We start from the raw sequence: 16,639 nt of genomic DNA, 5'->3' as shown, positions 1-16,639 counted from the left end.
AATATTATTCGGTCCCTTTACTTTCAGTGCAGCAAACTCACTCCAGAAGTTCAGGGAGGATCTCTGAATGGTCCAATGTTGTCCTAAATGACTGATTATGGTAAAGATAATCCACCTATGTGTAATCAAGTCCCCATATAAATGCACCTATGTATCATAAATAATCTGGGGACTGGCTTTTCCGCAGATTATTTAGTCTAACAGCCGTTCGACTACCTGTTTTATGGATTTCAGTATAACAACAAATACCAAAATAAAAGTAGTCTTCAGCAAACATGTGTCCTTCCACTAAAAAATAAAATCTCTCTGTAGTTTACCAGTAATAAACAGAGGTGCCTTCAAGTGCGAACACTTGGAAATGTGCAGTTCGGCCTCCAGACAGCAAATCTTTAAAATGTTAACTCCTCTGAAATATTTGCTTCGTCCAAACAGGAGTGTTACACCATATTCTGTGACCTCTATACATTGTGACTGTAGGAGGCGCTGTTGCATAAGTATACTTTGTAACACTCCTTTAGATAGGTTTACGAGTTCAGCGTAGCCACAAGCAGCTTTCTTTAACTTGTCTCATCAGTATTAGTAAAAAGTAAAGGTTTTTTATACATATTCGGTGTAAGTTTATCATCGGTATCCGGCTGAAATCCATCAGTCTGCGCTGATCCTCCATCTCTTCCTCGATCTTAACGTTGATTTCTTTCAACTCTGGGAATGTTTCTTCAGCAGGAGTTACCTGCTCGTTGGTAAACTCTCTCTGAGGCTGAAATGAAGACATGTTCACGGCAAACCCTCAAATATTTACCTAAAACACCAAACTCGTATTCAGACAACCGTCTCACAAAAGAAAAGCTAATGCTATCCCGTATGCTCTGTTTTTATCTTTCGTGTGTTTCACTCTGGCTGTACTGAAGCAACAGTAAACGACTTTTAGTTCCGTTTTGAATTTTCCGCTTTGAGCCTCCTCTTTAAATATACTGCTTTATTAAATAAATTAGTGTTCTTGAAAGGTCAGTTGTTAGCGTAATTTTAGAAAATAGCTTATTTTAGTTGTTTGTATAGTTTTGTGTGGATATACTGGCCTACTTTAACAGCAAAGTTAAGTTCATGTGACTCTTATTGTATTTTCACCCTATTGGAAATTAGTCAGGGTTTTGAGAAAAATAGACAATTCTACTATTTTCAAGGTTTTGATGATTTTTGTAAGTCAGAAATGTTGGCTTGTGATAACTTCATGATAACTCAAGACCAAGAATAAGCATCGAGTGTCTAGTTAGAACAGATTAGATTGAAAACAACACTGACCAGGAAGCTTTGCAATGATTAATAAAGTGCTGCTTGAGTGAACATCACTTATGTCTGAGAGGTACCTAAGAGTGATAGTTCATCAGAGCAAACTCCTTTTCATTTATTTTTTTCCCCGTTATTATTCATTTATTTCAGTACCTCAGTTCAACTCAGTGTATACAAAATAATCACACACAGACTGTTTTCAAGCTTTTTCAGTTGATTATGACGTTTTGTGCTTTTTATTAATTATTTTAAATAAAAGCTTTATTTATTAAAGTTTTTTTTATTTTTTTTTTTATATTGCACTTCTAATGTTTCAACTGCGATAGACTGGCAACCTATCCAGGGTGTACCTCGCAACTCGCCTGAAATGTCTCGCTGGAGATAGGCTATCCTCCCAACGCCATTTGGAAGGAGTGCAAGAAAACGGATAGATGTTTAATAAAAAATATTTTTGATCAGAAATGTGGCCTGACACAGAAGCACCTGCTGCCACCTACTGTCAAGAACCTGATACCACACCTACACAACAGCTGTAGAAATCGGCGACTGGGCTATTTTCCTACAATCTGTGCTTCTGAATTCATTTCAATGGATTTCAAACGTTCATATGCTGGAGTATGTTTAAACAGTCATGTTCAATAAGATGGATTATTGAGTTTATTTCAGTAGCTCAGTCGGTTCAGTGAGTGAAACGTGATTAGAATATTATACCAACAAATAAAAACATTTTATTTCAGAAATGTGGGTTAAAGTCAGTTATCCAAAAGGCTCTTTTAATCTTACAAAAGAACCTCATTGGAAAGTATAATTCATTGAGTACAAGTCTTCTTAGTCCATGCAACAGTTCCTAAACTTATTATTTTTGCACATCGGGTTGTAGTTTATAGGTTCTGACTTAGTTTTAAAACTAAATGATACACAACCTCAAGTATTTTAGAGGAACATATAGTTCTGTTGTTTTTCCTGACTATCCTGTGGAAAATAAAAATATCAAAAATAGAACCAGAAAGATATAATTATATTTTAAGCACATTATTTAAAGTCATTTGCATACATTTTATTTTTCCTCTATGGAAATATTGCATAGAATTATTAAAATAACCAGAAACACCTTCACATTATACTAATGAGATTTACAAACAGGTTAAAGACAGCAAGAGACAAGAAAGGAATTTTTTGGGAAACTCAAAGACTCAGGAATAATCTGTTCCAGCAGGAAATAATAAATAATTATAATGATAAATTATGGCTCATATTCTGTGTTCCCTTTTATTTGTATAAATATAGAACGAAATCTATTAAGTGTTGATTGAAAAATCAATATTGACTTTATTAAAATTCATGCAATGTTAAGGAGGAAGCGACGGTCTCTGTGGACTAAATTTATACATGTGAAGGTTTTCTGATTTACTATTTGTTTGAAACAAATAGTTTTTATTTGGTTTTATTCCAGTTTTCTACTAAACAGAAAAAAGGAAAAAAACAATTTTGATCATACTTTATTATCTAAAATTATATAAAAACTTTCCTTTATTTATAACTGCCTTTATTTATTGTTACCGTTAAACTAAAATCTCCAGCATGGGGAAGTGGGATGATCTCAAATTTTCTTGACAACCCCCATCTGAATTTCTTGCAGCATCTGGGTCACATGTCTAAAGCCCAGAAACAGAACTCTGTGATGTTTGTTTGAAATGAAAAAACCTCAAATATTATTGAGATCTGGTCAGATTTTGATTTACAGCTAACAGCAGACAGATTATTATTTTCCCAAATGTTTGATCCACAGAAGTCATTGTTAAAATTCTGCTGTGAAAATGTGTTTCTACATGCTCTACATTATCAAAAATATTTTCTCACCCATCCAAATGATCAGAATCAGGTGATCCAATTTCTTTCATGACACAGGTGTATAAAATGAAGCATGTAGGCAGACCAGAACCAGATTAGTGTGACACATGTTGTGAAATGGATGTTAAAGACGTTTAGGTTCTGCAACAGGAAACCAGGTTCATAACAATATATTGATATTTTATACAGCTGCAGAATGACTTTTGTTTCTTAGCAGGGAGGAACTTCAGTTAAACACATTTTGTTCCTTTGGGAGGCTTCACAGTGTTTTCCTCTGTTATTTTATATTTCTAACATATTTTCTTTGGTTTTAAATGATTGATTAATAACATCTCTTTTCTCATGTACATGTATGATGATACCAGCAAAATTAATTACTTTGTCTTTGTGTCTTCAATTAAAGTTATCTTCTTACATCTTGTCTCTTCAGTGACATTTCATGTTTTCACCTCATTGTAAGGCAGCATGGGCCTTTTATCACATTACAATCAATTATTATCAAGTCAAAACAACAAATCTTTGTGTTCCTCTAAAATATATGTAGTCATTAACTGTTTAACTTTACAACTAAATCTCCACCTAAACAATAACCTGATATAAAAACATCCATCCATCCATTTTCTGTTCACCCTTCGTCCCTAATGGGGTCAGGAGGGTTGCTGGTTCTTCTCCAGCTGCGTTCCGGGTGAGTGGCGGGTTCACCCTGGACAGGTCGCCAGTCTATCGCAGGGCAACACAGAGACACACAGGACACACAACTATTCACACACACACATTCACATTAAGACTGTTTTTACAAAGTAAAAATATTATACTCAAAAATTACAATATATGTTCCAACATGTTTCTTTTGTAAGATTCAAAGTTCCTTTAATAACTGACTCCAAACCCACATTTCATTTCTTGAGTAACTTTATTTTATTAGTTAGTCCGATTAAATATTCTCATCATTAATGCTGCGTTTCCTCATAATTAATCATAAAAGGTTTGGAAACATCCATCTGTGTGTAATTATGCTATATATTATGTGTGTTTGTTCAGAGGAGACTCAAAGTGGAAAATTCAAGATTGAATTTAAACTCGTTTAGTTTCTTCAGCACAGCCAAAGTGAAACACACAGAAAGTCACATAGCTCAGATGATAGCGTAGCTACTGGCCCAGGCTGCACCCTGCGCCCAGTGGTGCAAAAGGTGGCTTTTTTTCTTTTTTTTTTCTACTTGGCATTTTCTGTATTTAACACATGAAATGATCAATAACAGTGACGGTGTTCTGTCAGATAGCCATACATGTCAGAATAGCATACATATGGTAAGAGCGCATGCGCACGCATGCGCATTCTGCAGGAGGTCCGCCATATTGAGAGGAGTCGTCAGCTTGTCATACGCGAGAAGAGACACAATAAAAAGTAACTAAATAAATTAAATTTAATGCTGCTGCAGCTGCAGTAAACTACAAAACACGTCCTAAAACACGCCCTGTTTAAATTCACGTCCCCCACTTCCTTAATATTTTTGGGTTGGATAACATGTCTGCTAACTTGGATAGCATGTCGTGTATGAAAACGCAATTTTTACTCACACTGAAACTGGGGCAAAACCAGTGTTTCACTTTTGAAAAAAATCCTTATCTACGTCATGATTCTATGTTGCTGATTAAATAAAATCATATGGTAATGACAACGTATACATGTCTGAGCTAAGCGTATGACTATCTGACAACGTATGCTGAAACGTATGCAAACGTATGCTGATCTGACAGATATAGCCATCAGTTTGTCATACGCGTATGACGATCTGACAATGTATGGCTATCTGACAGAACAACGGCACTGATTATGCGCCCCTCTGCTCCTTCACCTCCACCTCCCGTCCCACACAGGTGGCTCGGGCACGCGCCCCTAAGAAAACCCACTCAGGCGCGTTTTGTTTTTGTTTTTGTTGTTGAAAACTTAGACTACCACTCGTAGTGCAGTTGGCAACAAAATGGAGCGGCAGAAAAAAAAAAAAGCTATCCGGGGCGCAACACAGAAAAAGGAAAAGGATAAAAATGTTGGCGGGATGAAAAACAGCCTTTCAATGTGGTTGAAAGATAGTAGGTAAGTACCGTCAGTGTATCGACAACAGGACAGGAGGGTTGTAAATATTCAGGTTAGCTAAAGCTAGCCTGATACGGAGTCGTCCCATATTTGGCTGTTAAATGTTGCCTATTGAACCGATAAGGGACGTGAGTCAGATCAGATGCAGAGTCCAGTCAGTAACTGTTATCCAACAAGGAGATCATTTAAATTTAAAGATTCATTTTTATTGTGGTTTGACTGCTGTATTTTTTAAACCTACTTAACACAAAATTAATGTCATTCAGCTGTGAGGATGGAGAGAAAGAAGAGAAGATGACGGAGGAAGAATCAGGACAGACACGGGAAGGCAACAGGTTGGTCTAATATTAGGTGGAAGTGAGGGAATAGTTACTTAATCCCAAGCAATAATGTTTAAACATTATTTTGAAAACTGTATTAAGTTTTAGAACCAATATATAATGCTTTTTTGACCATGTGATTTAGTGGAGAATGCCACAGACAAGGGGTTAAGGAGACAGACATGGAAGAGACAAGTGATGACATCAAGTAGGAATAATTACATTAGAGAGGCAACAAAAACCTATAAACCATAATGGTTTGAATTTCTGATGACCGTCTTTCATTGTGTTCTTTCTGGGAAAATTAGTGCAGGCAGACATGGTGAGTCAATGAGCACAAAGGAGAATGTGGAACAGAAAGTTACAGATGAGGGAGAGGAGCAGAGAGGTCCAGATGATGAAGAAGAGGGAGGAGCAGAGAACTGCAGAGGAGATTGCTGATTCAAGGCTTTATGCTGAAGATCCATCTGAATGGCCTTTACCACACAAAACTTGGGACACGTTTAGGCAGTACATAGTTGAAAATGGCCCACAGAAAGTTTCTGATGGTCCATATCCAAGATCAGAGAAGAGTAAGAGGTGTTTTTCCAAAGCATACTGTTTTTGTTTACTGTCTACTGGAGAGAAAGTTGAACGAGATCGGTTACTGTATTCCAAAAATACTAACAAAGTCTATTGTTTTGCATGTAAGCTTTTTGGTGAAGCTAAAGTTCTTGACACATGCCTTGTGGTGGGGTATAATAATTGGCGATGTCTTTCAAAATCACTGAAGCACCATGAAACCAGTAGTTCTCACATAAATGCTTATCTGATGTGGAAAGAAATGGCATCTAGGTTACGCCTGGGTAAGACTATGGAGAACCATGGCAGCTGAAAAAGCACACTGGAGAAGTGTGTTGACTCGAGTTATTGACTGCATACTCTTTGCAGAGAGAAACTTGCCACTAAGGGGGGGAAATTCTCAGTTAGGAAATCCTAAATATGGAAATTTTTTGGGAATCCTTGAACCAAATTTAAATTTATCACTAAAATGGAGCACATCACAAAATCTGCCTAGGCCCCTCTGTGAAGTGTGGATTGAGTTCAAGTCCACATAAGGGTTCGAGTGTGCAGGTTAATAGTGTGCAAAAAAATGACAACTGGGACAGAACGCCTCTGTGTTGTAACCATCTATAACAGGGTTCTCAAACTCCAGTCCTCGAGGGCCGCAGTCCTGCAACTTTTAGATGTGCCTCTGCTGCACCACACCTGAATCGAATAATTAAGGCTCTGGAGAACTGATCTACACAAGTTGGAGGTAATTAAGCCATTTCATTCCAGTGTTTTGTACCTGTGGCACATCTAAAAACTGCAGGACTGCGGCCCTCGAGGACTGGAGTTTGAGACCCCTGGTCTATAAAGATGGGGAAAAATTAAAAAAACATTGCCATAAATCCGCCTTTTAACTGAAAACGTCACAAGCAGCAATACACTTTGCGTGTATGCAGACTCATAGTAAAGGCGGAAATATGGCCAAAAATGGTCGGGGCATAGGCAGGATGTGGAGAATGTGGGACACACTGCCCACTCAAACCCTCCAACATGAACGGGCATTTGAAGGACATGAGCGGAACGAGGGTGGGAATGCGAGTATAGACATATGCAACATCTATATCTGCAGAGAACGCATATACAACATAGATACGTGCAACATAGACATATGCAATATCTATATCTGCAGAGAACACATATACAACATAGATACATGCAATATAGACATATGCAATATCTAACATATGCATCATCTACATATGCAACATCTACATATCCATAAAGCACTAAGCCCATAGACATCTACCAAAGACACATAGCAACGACATAGACCAACAACATCTACCAATATGACTTCTACTTATTTTTGACACAAATGGAACCCCATATCCACCACCAACGATAAAGATGACCGTTGCTCAGAGATAACGGTCGCTAACACGGATGTCTATGAGCGCTGTGTAGCTGTTCTCCTAGTGAAGATATTTTGATTTACAGGTAAGCTGGTGATGTTAATAATATACTCTACGTTATGTTATTATGTTCTGTTAAGTATCGATTTCCACACTGAGTTCCGTATTAGTGTTGTTTCAGTTATAAGTTGCTTTTACTTTATGAGCTGCCGCCGCTATTACCGTGTTCAGAGCGGGAAGGGAGTAACAAGTAGTGTGTATGTAGTTGGACAAACTCGCTTCTTTTCTGAATCCAACAGCGATGATAGGGTGGTATATATATGACGTAAAACTGAGAAAATATCACCTGTGTGTGACCATTTGTTTTTATAAACATGCGTTAGATAAAAAGATGACCGTTGCTAGCTAAGCGACAACCGTTGCTAAGACGGATGTGTATTAGCCCTGTGTAGCAGCTGTACTTCTAATAGTTATTTTGTATTGTATTTTACAGTAAATGATCTCTACAGTTAAGCCTTAGAGAGAGTTTATCAACGAGCAGGTAACTCCTGCTGAAGAAACATTCACAGAGTTGAAAGAAATCAACGTTAAGATTGAGGAAGAGATGGAGGATCAGCGCAGACTGATGGATTTCAGCCGGATACCAAAGATCATCTTACACCGGATAGGTACGAAACACCTTCACGTTTTACTGAGGGTACAGGTTGAATAAAGTTGGATATATATTAAAAAATACTTGGAGACTGCCTAAAAATAGTTAGAGACTGGTTAAGGGGCGCTGAACTTAAAGAGCTTTTACACCAAACTAAAAATTAATAGATTAAAAATCAGCGTTCTGACAACTCCGTTCACTCCCAAAATGAATAAACAGCTGTTTTATTATTTCCCCCGAGGTAAAGTTAGTGACGTGGTAACACGTAGTGCAACAGTTATATCACATAGTGGAGGGGAACTTTTCCTCGATTCTATAAACACGTAAAAAACAGTCTGATACTGTTGTGGTAAGTCAAATGTTAGTGGAGTCACAATATAGTGTCCATATTCACAATATGACCAACCTTGTTCAGCTGTAAACACACAAAATAAACATGTAAAGCTCACTTATTAATTTATTCCTCGTCCACGAATCCCTCGAATTCTTCTTCAGTGTCCAAATTAAACAGCTGGGCGAATACGGCGTCCAACATGCCCGGCTCCGTCTCGTCAAAGTCGTCATTAATCGAGTCAGTATCGCTGCTGTTGTCCAGCAGCAGCAACAACAATTCCTGCCTTCTTGAAAGCTCGGACCACAGCTGAGAATGACATATCAACCCAGGCATTTACGATCCACTGGATCGTATGTCGTCCAGCGCTGTCTCCCCATCTTGGTGAACGTGTGTTCGCCTTCTGTCATTCACTGTTTCCACGCAATTAGCAGTCTAGCTAACTGCTAACTTCCCACGCAGTTAGCAGTTAGCTAGACTGCTAACGGCTGGATAGACACGAATATCCAGCCGCTAGACAACAATATCTACCGGATGAAGTTCTTCTTCTACGGGGTAAAATTTAGTCGGCGGCTGCTTACTGTAGTTGTGACACCTCTTGTGGCTCAATATTGGTACATTATAAGGCGCACTGTCGGCTTTTGAGAAAATTTAAGGTTTTTAGGTGCGCCTTATAGTGCGGAAAATACGGTACTTGGAACAAATAACTTTGACAAGGACTGTTTACTATTCATCATATAAATTATCTAGTTCCAGTCCTGTTAGAAGAACCTCATTGGTTGAGTTAATTTTCAGTCTTGTGAGATTGTAATTTTAGAATCACCCCTGAAAATCCTGTTTCTATGCATCAAGATATTAAAGTGAATTATTCCTTGTTTGATTGACATTTAAAAGCTTTTGTTTTGTCTTTTTGTCCAGATCTCCCACAATGTTGTGTGTGTAAAGAGGAGGAGGTTCTCAATGAAACAGAACCAAAGAAGAACCACCTCATCTCTCATGGCTCTCCAGAAACTGAGAACCAGGATCAGGAAGGAAGCAATTCTGAAGACCCAGGAAAAAGGAAAAAGGAAGAAAAGAAACAAAAAGAGAAATATGAGAAAACCAAAGAGCAAAAATGCAAAACTGACACTTCAAAACACTCAAGGCAAAGATTATATTCTTGTAAAACTTGTGATAAAACATTTTCTCAAAACAGTAACTTAATGAGACACATGATAAATCACACTGGAGAAAAACACTTCTCTTGTGGAACCTGTGGAAAAAGTTTCACCCATAAAGACAATTTGAATAGACATATGAAAATTCACACAGGCCAGAAGCCTTTCTCTTGTGGGACCTGTGGAAAACGGTTCTCTCAAAAATATATTTTAAATAATCATATGAAAATTCACACAGGACAGAAGCCTTTCTCTTGTGGAACCTGTGGAAAAAGTTTCATCCATAAAGGCAGTTTAAATACACATATGAAAATTCACACGGGACAGAAGCCTTTCTCATGTGGGACCTGTGGAAAACGTTTCTCTCAAAAATATATTTTAAATAATCATATGAGAATTCACACAGGCCAGAAGCCTTTCTCTTGTGGGACCTGTGGAAAATGTTTCTCTCAAAAATATATTTTAAATAATCATATGAAAATTCACACAGGCCAGAAGCCTTTCTCATGTGGGACCTGTGGAAAAAGTTTCTCCCAAAAAGGTAATTTAAATGTTCATATGAAAATTCACACAAGTGAGAAACCTTTCTGTTGTGGGACCTGTGGAAAAAGTTTCTCCCAAAAAGCTAATTTAAAAAATCATATGAGAATTCACACAGGTCAGAAGCCTTTCTCATGTGGGACTTGTGGAAAATGTTTCCCTCAAAAATATATTTTAAATGAACATATGAAAATTCACACAGGACAGAAGCCTTTCTCATGTGGGACGTGTGGAAAAAGTTTCACCCAGATATCAACTTTAAATGGTCATATGATAATTCACACAGGTGAGAAGCCTTTCTATTGTGGGACCTGTGGAAAAAGTTTCACCCAGATATCAACTTTAAATGGTCATATGATAATTCACACAGGTGAGAAGCCTTTCTATTGTGGGACCTGTGGAAAAAGTTTCACCCAGAAATCAACTTTAAATCGTCATATGACAATTCACACAGTTGAGAAACCTTTCTCGTGTGGTAGTTGTGGAAAAGGTTTCAGTAACAGAAGTAATTTATCTCGTCACATGAAGACTCACTCTGATGAGAAGCCATAGGTCCAAAACAAATCCGATCCATTTTGGCATCTGATCTTATGGAATATCTGGTTTGATGATGTAAACAGCAAGTAGAAAATGTTAAAGTCAACAGATTCTTGCAGGCTGCTAGTGATTCACTGTGTCTTTCACTGTCTGACCAAGATCAACCTGAGGTCTACTTCTACCTACCAGATTGTTTTCCTTAATCCAGTTTGTTGTTTTAATTCTCAGTCGTATTTGTACTGAAGATCCCATCAGTATCCCATTAGATACTGAAGTTAAAGAGAGGAACACATTCAGAAAGGATTCATTTCTGTGCATTTCAGTTTTCATGGAGTTCTGTACATTGTAGAATAATTTAGTTTATCTTTTACATTTTTGACGTTTCTGTGTATGACTGGATGTAAAATACTTTAGAAATAGAAGCAGTGAAATGTTCTTGTTTTTCCATAAATAAAACTCTATAATGTTTGTTTGAAAAAAAATCCTCATTAATAATTTTGATCTGGTCAGATTTTGATTTAGAGCTAACCACAGAGAGGTTTTTATTTTTCCAAATTTTTGTCATTGTTATACTTTGATATGAGAAGCAAAGTATGTTATTCAAAAGGTATGTTTAAATCTTCACTAGTATTTTGAGCAGAATATGCTTTTCAATAAATGTTGATATGAATGAATATTGATGGATTATTCAGTGATTGTCATCGTCATTAACTGTTGCCGTATTTTTAAATGTCAGCTTTAAGTAAAGCATCTAAAGATCCTTGCAATAACAATAAAACATTAATTTTTACACAAATTGATTTTTTCATTTCTTCAAAATCCGAATTCAAGACAGTTTTTAAAAAAGGTCACATTCTGTGTAATTTTACAAAATTAAAGGTATTTTTTATTAATCAGTCTGATTTAATATTCTAATCTCAAATGTAATGTTTTCATTAGTTATTAATTAATTTTTCACTGTCAGAAACTACATCTTTATGGACGTTTCATGAACCTTTCAGTTACTGAATCCAGAGATAACATTGCAGACGATCTACAATACTGTAATGTGACACAAAACAAACCAGAAATCTCTTTTGCGTTTGAAGGATATTTTGCAAAAATCATCAAAAATCCATAAGTTAATCAACTTGCCCAATGCCTTTTGTTGTTAAGTGTTGGATTAATGATCCTTTTCAATTTTATTATTATTATTTGTCAAAATAAACAGAATACTTTTGTTGTTTTGATGCTTTAATTAAATTGTTCTGTCTTCTTCTCACATCTTGTCTCTTCACTGACCTTTCATGTTTTCACTTCTTTCTATGGAAACATGAACCTTTTTTTACAAGACTGTCAGTTATTCTTAGTATTTTTAAGTCAAAACAACATTTCATCGTGTTCCTTTAAAATATATGTATTCATTCAGTGTTTAACTTTAAAACTGAATCACAACTTACAAAACTACAACCTGATATAACATTGGACTGTTTTACAAACTAAAAAGATCATGCTCAAAAAATTTCATTAGATGTTCCAATATGGTTCTTTTGTAAGATTAAATACCTTTTGATAACTGACTCCAAGCTCACATCTCTTGAGTATTTTTTTTCTCTATCAGCATTATGCAATATTCTAATCATAAATGCTACAAAATCCTCAGATTTAACAGAAATAAAAGGCTTGGAAACATCCGTGTGGGTGTGTAATTACTTTAATTCTGTGATTCACTCACTGAAATATATGAACCTTTTATTAATGTCGTAAAATATTTAAAATAATTGTATGTTGAGAGGAGGCTCCAAGCGGAACATTCAAGGGGGAACTTAAAATCGTTTACAGTTTCTTCAGTGCAGCCAAAGTGAAACACGGAAAGGTACGGAACTCACGAGGTAGCATTAGCTCCTTTTAGAAGGTAGTTTGAAAACAGGTTTGGTGTTTTCCGGTAAATGTTTCCGTGTTTTCGGTAAAAATGTCTTCAGTTCAGCCTCAGAGAGAGTTTATCAACGAGCAGGTAACTCCTGCTGAAGAAACATTCACAGAGTTGAAAGAAATCAACGTTAAGATCGAGGAAGAGATGGAGGATCAGCGCAGACTGATGGATTTTACTCGGATACCGATGATCATCTTACACCGGATAGGTACGAAACACCTTCACGTTTTACTGATGATACAGGTTGAGTAAAGTTGGAGATTTATTGTAGAGTTAGAGACTGGTTAACGAGCATTGAACGTAAAGAGCTTTTACACCAAACTGTAATGACGAATCCGCTCCACCTGCAAATATTAAATGGTTAAAAATGATCAACTGCGAACCGGACTATTATTCATCATATAATATGACAATTACAGTTTGTGCCCTTATGCCTACCAACCGGATTAAGGAAGTGCCCGGTCGATTTAATCACTTCATGTTTGTTTGTGTGAGGTTGAGATGAAGCTGCACATGAAAACGGCCCTTCATGAACCATTCAGACAAACCAACACAAAAGAGACGCAATCAAAACTGTCAGATGACTTTATTACCCCCTGAATATAACTCAGAAAAAGTGCAAGCAGTTTGGATGCATTTTGTTTTTCCTCCTTAGGGAAAGATTCCGTTTATATTGTAGCAGGGAGATGGAAAGCCCATGTCTGGCCTGTTTTGCGTTTATATTTTGCACATAGTGTTTGTGGTGCATTTCTATCCTAAAGAAGAACAAAACTTCAGATATTTCACCAGCAAGATAATAACATGCTTGGACAAACCTTATGAAAACATTCTACATTAGCAGAAAGTACGATGGCCACCGTTTGAAAGACTTTCAGTCTTCAGTTCTGCTGCATGAAGGATCAGTACATTATTGCTGCGTATCAGATGACGTAGCGCTGACGTAATCCAATACAGACGGAAGACAAGAAGTGAATGCAGCCCATTTACTTTTATTGATCCAGCATCAAAATGCCTAAAGTCCGAGTCCTGTACGGTTGTTCCAACCGTTCTGATAGAGAGAAAGATCAAAGTTATTTTATCGAAAGTAGATCAAAAGAGAGGTAATTTTAAAAACTTTATGTAAAATGCTTTTATTAAATCAACAACATAGCATCATGACATAGAAGATAGTCATACGTTTTTTATTAACAGCTGTATGACAACTACATCCTAAGTGTAGTTGAAATAACATTGTTAATGTTAATGACAATGCATGAATATCCATTTGGGCTGAAATGATTCCTCTAATGGCTCCAGTACCTCAATTATTAAAATTTCTCGATGAAAATTTACCTGCCTCAAAGCTTCATTAGTTTATGTTTTATTATTTAGCGCACCATGTTGCGGCCGGGACATTATGTGCGTTGCGCGGAACTCTGACTTTCACCTCTGAGTTGTTGACGAAAGCTAATTGTTAGCGGCACAATGTCCACTTTTCAAGTTCAGCCTGTGAGGACTTTATTGATTTATGATAACGGTTTTCATCGTTTTGGGGGGACCAATAGGCATCCTTAAAATGACTGTCAGAAATATAACATTGATATTATGTTCAGTGATGAAATCATTGATTAATAGAGCTTTAGCACTGCTGAGGTCCCTGGGGTCGCCCGGAGGTTATGATGTCGAAAAAGTTAAATATAACTATAAAAACTGTCACTTTAAAAATAACTCAGACAAAGTTATCAATTGATTTGAAATGTAATCAATTACAAATTTATTGACAGAATCTGACTTGATGTTATGTTTTTATTGTTGATTCTATGTTTTGTATTTTTGTGTTTGATTTGATGTAAAGCACTTTGAAATGCCTTGCTACTTTCTCTTGTGGCACCTGTGGAAAACGTTTCACCTTTAAAGAGACTTTAAATGTTCATATGAGAATTCACACAGGGGAGAAGCCTTTCTCTTGTGGAACCTGTGGAAAAAGTTTCACCTATAAATGCAGTTTCAATGTTCATATGAGAATTCACACATGTGAGAAGCCTTTCTCTTGTGGAACTTGTGGAAAAAGATTCACACACAAAGGACATTTAACTCATCACTTTAGAATTCACACAGGTGAGAAGCCATTCTCTTGTGGGACGTGTGGAAAGAGTTACAGTGAAAGGAAGACTTTAACTCAGCATATGAGAATTCACACAGGTGAGAAGCCTTTTTCTTGTGGAACGTGTGGAAAGAGTTACAGTGAAAGGAAGACTTTAACTCAGCATATGAGAATTCACACAGGTGAGAAGCCATTCTCTTGTGGGACCTGTGGAAAACATTTTACCTTTAAAGATTCTTTAAATGTTCATGTGAGAAATCACACAGGTGAGAAGCCTTTTTCTTGTGGGACGTGTGGAAAGAGTTACAGTGAAAGAACAACTTTATCTCGGCATATGAGAATTTACATGTGAGAAGCCTTTCTGATGTGAAACCCATAAAAGAAGCTACAGATTCAAATATGATTTAAATCATCATCTTTTGATTCAGACTGGGAGAAACATTTCTCATGTACAAGTTTTGATAAAAGTTTTTTTCCATAAAAGGCAAATAACTTATGACACGAGGGCTCACACAGGTAGAAGAATTGGATAATGTGAACCTCGAATATCAAGTAGTTTTATCTTTCCATTAAACTTTTTTTCATTTTATTTTAGGTGACCTATCAATCTGCTAGTGTCTTTTTAGTAATGTATTGTGTATTTTTACAACTTATATTTGTAGTGTGTTAAAGGAACAATGCATTGGAACATTTTTAGTTTTAGACTTAAATTTTTGTAGTCCTTGTGTTGGAAGAATTGTATTATCATTTATTTGCTTTACCTTTATTTTACATCATTATCATTTATTTGCTTTACCTTTATTTTATGTTATCATCCATTTATTTACCTTTGTATTTTCATTTTAATGATGTGCTTTGAGTATTTTGAAGTGCTTTAAGTATTTTGAAGTGTTTGCAGAAACTCTGGAAGCGGCCTGCCGAGTACTGAAGAAGGAGGATACCATGAACGAGACATTTCGGAATTGATTGCCCAGAGGAACTGCAAATCTATAGTCTTATGTTATGAAATACGCTTTTGAAGATAGTATAAATGAGTTGTATTCATGTGAGTGTGCAGCTGCTTATGCTCCCTTTCCTTCAGAGCTGCCCACTGTCTGTAACTAGGGTGTTCCCAATTCTAATAAAAGCAGGGTAAGACTCTGTTGGAGCTTCAGAGCATAGGCCAAAATCTGTAACTGGGTTTCAACTGTGTTCTCCCTGCAGGTAAAACTTAAATTCTGACTCTTGTCTCTTCTTTGCGTCTGTGTTCAGGTAATTTAGACCTTACACCTTGTGTGTTTTGTTTTTATTTGTTGTACTTAGACTTTGTTTTATGATTACTGTTACCTGTTACTGTATGCACTGGTGTAGTCAGACAAAATTTGCTTCAGCAATGTTTCCTGGATTTGAATCTAAATATACACAATTATATGCATTGGCTGTAGACGTATTTCAGAAATTTTTACAACATACACTAGAATAAAAGTTTGCACCACTATACATTGTGGTGCAAATGTCAAATAAACAGACAATATCAGACAAAATACCAGCCGTTAAGCATACACAACATCCATATTTCTGTGGATATAATACAAATACTAATGATATACCATAATAAATTCATTACCAAATAATTGTAGTTTATTTTTTATTTTATTTGAAGACGAAGTATTGAGCATTGTTAAAGACAACATAATTGTACAAAATTACATGTACACACATATATGTGCAGGGTTGAGAAGTTTTGTTAAGCTAGCACTGCAAGTCTGCAGTAGTTGAATCATTTAAGAATAAAATCTACTTCCATGCCAGACCAGAGCTTTTGTTAGAGATTCAATTATTGCTTTCTAGAATTCAGACAAAGGATTTATTAGTTTTCTTTTTTATGGATACCATCATATGTAGGGATAAAGGGAAATTGGACGGCAGATAAACATGGAAAACAAGCAACA

At 36.4% G+C, this 16,639-nt stretch overlaps 2 protein-coding genes across 2 annotated transcripts in view; both read left to right on the top strand.

The window, feature by feature from the left end:
• The window catches only part of LOC122820962 (gastrula zinc finger protein XlCGF57.1-like), a 43,872-nt gene extending 27,957 nt beyond the window's left edge, over positions 1-15,915 (top strand). Inside the window, exon 3 of the mRNA XM_044098717.1 lies at positions 14,481-15,915. Within this exon, the coding sequence (XP_043954652.1) occupies positions 14,481-15,060 (580 nt within the window). The 3' untranslated portion in view covers positions 15,061-15,915. The remainder of the gene's footprint in view (positions 1-14,480) is intronic.
• Positions 7,497-11,535, top strand: LOC122821000 (gastrula zinc finger protein XlCGF26.1-like). Its single transcript, XM_044098787.1, has 3 exons — positions 7,497-7,581; positions 7,990-8,164; positions 9,398-11,535. Exons 2-3 carry the CDS (start codon positions 8,101-8,103, stop codon positions 10,726-10,728), a joined length of 1,395 nt encoding a protein of 464 aa, XP_043954722.1. The 5' UTR covers positions 7,497-7,581; positions 7,990-8,100; the 3' UTR covers positions 10,729-11,535.
• Positions 15,916-16,639: the final 724 nt, after the last annotated feature.

The sequence above is a fragment of the Gambusia affinis genome, linkage group LG18 (genome assembly GCF_019740435.1).
Source record: "Gambusia affinis linkage group LG18, SWU_Gaff_1.0, whole genome shotgun sequence".
In the NCBI taxonomy this organism is placed as follows: domain Eukaryota; kingdom Metazoa; phylum Chordata; class Actinopteri; order Cyprinodontiformes; family Poeciliidae; genus Gambusia; species Gambusia affinis.
This window is presented reverse-complemented; position numbering and strand designations above follow the sequence as displayed.

Coding starts and splice junctions, on each gene's coding strand:
- LOC122821000 (XM_044098787.1), top strand. CDS start 8,101: ATGGAGGATCAGCGCAGACTGATGGATTTCAGCCGGATACCAAAGATC. Junction 8,165..9,397: donor GATCATCTTACACCGGATAG/GTACGAAACACC, acceptor CTTTTTGTCCAG/ATCTCCCACAATGTTGTGTG.